This window comes from Neovison vison, chromosome 7 (assembly GCF_020171115.1).
Source record: "Neovison vison isolate M4711 chromosome 7, ASM_NN_V1, whole genome shotgun sequence".
NCBI classification, from domain to species: Eukaryota; Metazoa; Chordata; class Mammalia; order Carnivora; family Mustelidae; genus Neogale; species Neogale vison.
Window position 1 is genome coordinate 191879473 of NC_058097.1, and position 6515 is coordinate 191885987.

Sequence of the window (6515 nt, forward strand, 5' to 3'; positions counted from 1 at the left end):
GCAATGCACTCCTGTGCTGCTCCTCCCGGGAGGTCTCCTCAAATCTGCCCCTTGTGAGGTCCCTGCTCAAAAAGCAGTGGTTTTACTGTGCTGGAGATCATGGTTTAAGGTAATCCTGAGCTGAAAGCCCACTCCTTGGCTCTGTCTTTGGAGCCAACTTCCCTGCTCTGATCCCTGGGAGCTCTGCTAACTCAGGTACTCTCAGTCTTTTGGTGAACTGAGGGTCCTGAGACCACACTGTCCCAGTGAGGGCTCCACTTAGCCACTAAAGTGACATCCCTCAGCAGAGCCCACTTCTAAAAGTTCTGATTTTGTACTCCACTGCTCTATCATTTGCTGGGAGTCATCTGACAGAAGCTCCCTCTACTGGCAATCTGTCTTCCCATATATCTCCTCATATTTACTTCTCTACATGGCCTACCTTCCAGAAAGTGGTAACTTTTCTGTTCATAGAATTGCTGCTATTCTTTTTTTCAATCTTCTGTTGAGTTTGTAGGTGTTCAGAATGGTTTGATAACTATCTAGCTGAATTCCTGGGACCAGAAAAGAAAATAGGTTTCTTACTTCCCCACTGTCTTGCTCCTCCCCCTCTGCATTTTAATTCTTTCTGAATTTTGGAATCAGTTTTTCACGAAAAAGTTTGTCGGAATTTTTGTTCTACTTATTAAATGTATTGATTAATTTTGGAATAATTAACAATTTTCTTATATATTGATACTCCCTAACCATAAATATGGTATATTCTTTTACCTTGTTAGAATATTTTTATGTCAGTTAATAAGATTTTATATTCAATGAGGGAGTTCTATTTTTAAGGATAGAATAGATAACTCACAGATAAAATTATCCTGAACCATTTGTTTTAAACAAATCACACCATAGCCCAAAATCATTACTACTGGTTTTGCTTATGTGGCAGTGATATTTTCAGAGATATTTGCAAGAAATTGAGCCACAGGCTGTTAATCTGGGGCTCATGGATGGAATTCAACCCAAAAGTCCACAAACTCCACAAAGTCTTATTAAAAATCTTTTTGTATGCCCACTGTACATTTTTCCAAAATAATCTCATAGAAAATCACATTATGAAAGTAAAAGTAAAAATCATTCTTCAGTTGCTGTTATAACCCTTCAAAACAGGCTGTCACACTTTATCAGTGTGTAGAGTTTATGTTTTATCCAACTGGGCACTGAATTTAACAATTTTGTGACACATTTTTTTTTTTTTGCCAAAATGAAGTAAGAGATATAGTTTAATATTTTGCACCAGAGCAGTATGTCCTTTTTAATTAAAATATTTCAGGACTGGGACCCATAAACCTGAAGTGAGCCTGTAAAGGAGAGAAAGTGGTTCAATTCAAAGAAATAAAAGGTAAGTAAAACAGATCTAGTGAAAAAGAATCTTTGGATGCAATTTGATCCTCCAAGGATGCTGTCCTACTGGGAAGCACTAGAAAGTGGGATGAAGGGATGAAAACTCCTGGGTTAGGCTGGAAAGTGAACTGGGATATTAGGTCAATTACAAGTAGCCCCAAATATACTACAATCCAATACAAAGGAGCACCCCTTTTCCCTAAGATCTCATCGTTGCTCAATGTTGGTGAAAAGGTGCTAAAGGCATTTTCTGAAATGAGATCTGATATTTAAAATTACGATCTCACTGATGTCTAAAGACTTAAGTGAACTTTCAGGATTCAACAGAAATTTAGTCACTGGGAAGGATGTAAATAATGAGACTGCCCTTGAAGAACAGATAACCTTAATGTTGTTGATACATACCAGAGATTTAAAAATTACTCTTAAGGTATACTACTGAAATTGCATTTTAAAATTGACCTAAAAAAGAACATCTCATCTTCTAATTATTTATCCTTTTGCTCATAGTGTGAAACTGGGAGTTATTATAATTTAATTAATTATTTGTGCAATTATTGTTAGTATATGTCTACTCTAATGAACTTTATCTACTTGTGGGTAAGACTTTATGTATTTTGCATACTGCTTTCTGTACCCTTAACACTAATTATGGTGTTTGTATCATAATGAACAATCAATATGTATTATTGAATAAATGAATGACTTTTAAAATAAATGAGTAGTTTTAAAAGTTGACTGTTTCCAGTACATTCATTTTCTCCTTTACTTGATCACACCCACAGAAACAATGGGACATGAAAATATCACAGAATTTATCCTCTTAGGACTTTTTAGTGATGAGGATGAAAGGATTGCCTGCTTTGTGGTGTTCTCATTTTGCTACATTGCAATTCTCTCAGGAAACCTCCTAATTCTTCTTACCATCAGTGGCAGCCGCCTACGTGAGCAGCCCATGTACTTTTTCCTGAGCTACCTGTCTTTCATGGACGTCTGCTTCACTTCCACAGTGGCCCCCAAACTGATCACAGATCTACTGGCCCAGCAGAAGACCATCTCCTACAACAGCTGCATGGCCCAGATGTTCTATGCCCACTTCTTTGGTGCCACTGAGATCTTTATCTTGGTGGCTATGGCCTATGACCGTTATGCAGCCATCTGTAGACCCCTTCACTATATGGTCATCATGAGCAGACAGGTGTGCTATGTTCTTTTGATGGCCTCGATTCTCGGAGCATTTCTTCACTCAATCCTGCAGGTATTGATTATTATTGAACTTCCCTTCTGTGGCCCCAATCAGATAGACCACTATTTCTGTGATGTTTTCCCCTTGTTGAAGCTGGCCTGCATGGACACTAGCCTGTTGGTTATTGTGATCATTAGCACCACAGGAGTGCTGTCAATTTTGACCTTTGTTGCCTTGGTAATTTCTTACATCATCATCCTGTCCACGCTGAGGACACACTCATACCAGAGCTGCCGCAAAGCTCTCTCCACCTGCGGCTCACACATCACTGTTGTGTTCATGTTCTTCTTGCCCCTCATCTTCACATATGTCCCCATGGCTGATTCTGTGAGTAATGACAAGGTTTTTGCCCTATTTTACACCATGATTGCCCCCATGTTCAACCCTCTCATCTACACACTGAGAAACACAGACATGAAGAATGCCATGAAGAAAATATGGTGCCGAGACACACAGCTTGAAGAGAAATGAAGTCTCTGGAATTAAAATATTGGCCTGGATCTTGTTCTATCCACAGAACCCTAATATCAACAAATACAGCATGTACAGGGAGGTTTTGTGATTTCATCAAGAACTGCAAGACTTGGGACACCTGGTTTGCTCATTTGGTTGGGCAACAGACTTTGGCTCAGGGCATGATCCCAGAGTCCTGGGATAGAGTCCTACATCAGACTCCCTGCTTAGTGAGAAGTCTGTGTCTCCCTCTGACCGCCCCCCCCATGCTCTCTCTCTTTCTCTTCTGCTCTCATTCTATATTTCAAATAAATAAATAAGTAAGTAAAGTATTTTTAACAAATTGCAAGACTTAAAGTTTGAAGGCCCCTCAACTACCCTCTTGCTGTTACTTTACTTTTTTGAAGTTGAATAAGGGGAACAAATCACATGACCTCCAGGTCCTTTTCAGCTTTAACATTTTGGAACTTAAGTCTGGTATTCTGGAACATTTTCTCCTTCATGATCTTAGACATACTGGACATTATATCACTCTAATCAAGGCACACTGTAAGATTACATTGTTTGACGTTATGCCCTGCTTTAGGAAAGAGATTTTTGACTGAAAAATATCTCACACACAGAGAGAAGTCCTAAGCATTCCCTTTTTTGGTGGTATCCATTGCAATCAAAGAAAAAGCAATTCCAAAAAAATTTACTAATGTTATTATATATTTTAACTCTTTACATAAATAATGTTTTTAAAATAATGTAATTCAATATAATTACACTATTCACACTGTCCTTATAGACGTTATTATAATTAATTCTTAGTAGCCTATTGATGATGTATTCCAGGCATTAAAATTTCAAATTAGATAATGAACATCACTTTTCAAACCTTTAAGTGTAATTCCATGGTGTATTTATAACCTCATTTAAAAATCCCTTATGAGTATACAAATTGATGCTTATTGTAAATGTGGAAAATCTCCCATTCTGTAAAGGGCCCTCAGTTTAAGAAGCCACATAGCTCAGGTATGCCTGGGTTGCTCAGTTGGTTAAGTGGTTAAGCATCTGAATTTGGCTCAGGTCCTAATCTCAGCGTCCTGGGATTGAGCCTGTGATTTACTCCCTGTTCAGTGGGAGGCTGCTGTCCTTCTTCCTCTCCCCTTCCCCCTCCCCATGCTCCTGCTCTTTCTCTTTGTCTCTCTCGAATAAATAAACAAAATTTTAACAGGAGAAAAAAAAAAAAAAAGAAGACGAAGCCAAATAGTTGATGAGTTGGATGTCTCTGCAGTGCATTTTGTTAATCCTCACTGCTCTTTATGCAAACAGCATATTTTGACATTTTTCCCCCACCAATGATGCTATGCAAAACTCTCTTGGTTCTACTCAGAAAGGCTCTCCTACTAGAGAGAAACAAAGAAGGTTAGACTGAGAAGCAGATGTAGCCAACTGAAAACTGGGTCATAGGCTAAGAACTGCTTTGGTGCATTGAGGTGCTCCCTTAATTTACACAAGAATACTCAAACCTTTTGAAGTTGGCCTCTGACATCAGCCATGGTCATCCACTAGCATGATATGAGGAGTTAAGTTCCAGAGAATGGGTTCACCACATTTTCAAATATGAGAGGCACAGTCTTATTTTCTGGTGTTCTATTCTCTTCAACACAATCCCCAGGAAGAAACTGAATTGTATTTACTTAAAGTATTATTTTCCTTTGTGCAACAGAAATCTGTTTTCTTGTTTTTGTTTGTTTGTTTTTGTTTTTTAGTGTAGTTGATACACAATGTTGCATTAGTTTCAAGTGTACAGCCTAGTGATTCCACAAATCTCCAGTTTTTGTTCTGCTCATCACAAGTGTAGCTACCATCTATGCCCATGCACTGCTACCATGATAACAAAGACTATATTCAGTACACTATGTCTTTTATTGCTGTGACTTATTCATTCCTGTTTCTTCTACTTCTCTTCACCCAATGTGCCCACCTTCCCTCTGGGGACCATCCGTTTGTTCTCTGTATTTATGAGTCTGCAGGAATCTGGGTTTTAAGAATAGGAGTGCATTTACAGAAAATAGCCACAGTTGATGATTCAGCAATAGATTTTTCTCTTTCCAAAAGACCCTGACATATGTACTGCCTGCAAGTTAAGAAAATTAGCACATAAAGGGGGGCCAAAAAATAATGGAGTATATTGAAAAGGAGATAAGAAAGACAATAACAGATTAAATCAGATTTTGTTTTGATGTTGATCTGGTGGCAATTACGTCCTGGTGAGATTCTCCAATTCAGAGATGTGAGGGTGAACAGAAATGTCTATAGCTGCATGGGCTGTTGCCTAATTCTGGTGGTTTTGTTTTTGCTTGTTTGTTTGTTTTTAATTAGTCTATTATTGATGCACATGTAAGCTACATTCTCTGGTAATGGATTAAATTTATTTATTGTAACAAATTTCCTGTTTGTTTATTCCCCAGGAAGACAGGTCTTTCAAAGTCCATGTGAACCTGGCTCTTATGTATTTATCACTAAAGGAGAGGTGGAAAGGAAACTTACCCATGAATAATAAATAGGTCCTTCTTTTCCGGTGTGTTATCCATGAATGAAATAGTAAAGAGGGAGGTTGGCTGCATGCTTAGGTATTTATTCAAGGTTAGGTGCTGTCCCTCATGCTCATCATCTCTTGCTTGGCCTTTTATACTGCTCCTTTCAAGGTACCTTACACTAAACATATTGGAAGTTTTATTGACTCAAGAGTATACTTCAGTCCCCACTTCTACAGTTTGAGCATGCTATTCTTGGATCAGTCAGCTCAACAATGCTGTGTAACAAGCCACTTCAGTATTTGTAGCTTATACAACAAACATTACATTTTTGCTCATTTGTGTCTCTGCAAAAGGTGCGGTTTAGCTGATCTAGGGCAGGTTCAGGTATGCTTCAGGCAGCTCATTGTTCCTCAGACATAAAACAGAAATGTTATCCTAGTCTTTGATGAAACTGAAAGTTTATCTTCTGGACATGTGATATTTGTCATTACCATTGGCTGTTTTGAAATTTCAGCATTGCCTGTCTCTCTTTATACTCCGGTGCACTTGTGTGGTGGATTGTTTAAACAATGAGATGTAAAATAAAGAATATTTTGAAGATTTGTATAAAGTAAGAGGTTACATTATACCTCAAAACAGAAATTGTCACTATAAAATATATGGATATATTAAAACTGTCAAAATGAGGTGTTCCTGCTGAGTTATTATAAACATGGTGAAATTCTAGAGACTCTGACATGTGACAAATGTTTTTCTCCTTGACATGTTTAAATGAAAAAGGCAGTGACATACAGAGGTACATGAAAACTATCCTTACATATTAAACTGAGCAGTGCAAGAAAACATGTTTCCCTATACTCATTTTTTTGTTTGTTTCTTAAATTTAACATAAGTGAAATCATATGGTAGCTTTT

General features: G+C 37.8%; 1 protein-coding gene across 1 annotated transcript; it reads left to right on the top strand.

Annotated features, from left to right (window-relative positions):
• Nucleotides 1-2164: 2164 nt before the first annotated feature.
• Nucleotides 2165-3091, top strand: LOC122914375 (olfactory receptor 4P4-like). Its single transcript, XM_044260996.1, has one exon. It carries the CDS (start codon nt 2165-2167, stop codon nt 3089-3091), a length of 927 nt encoding a protein of 308 aa, XP_044116931.1.
• Nucleotides 3092-6515: the final 3424 nt, after the last annotated feature.

Bases quoted from the DNA above. Each gene is read 5' to 3' on its own strand.
- LOC122914375 (XM_044260996.1), top strand. From the start codon at position 2,165: ATGGGACATGAAAATATCACAGAATTTATCCTCTTAGGACTTTTTAGT.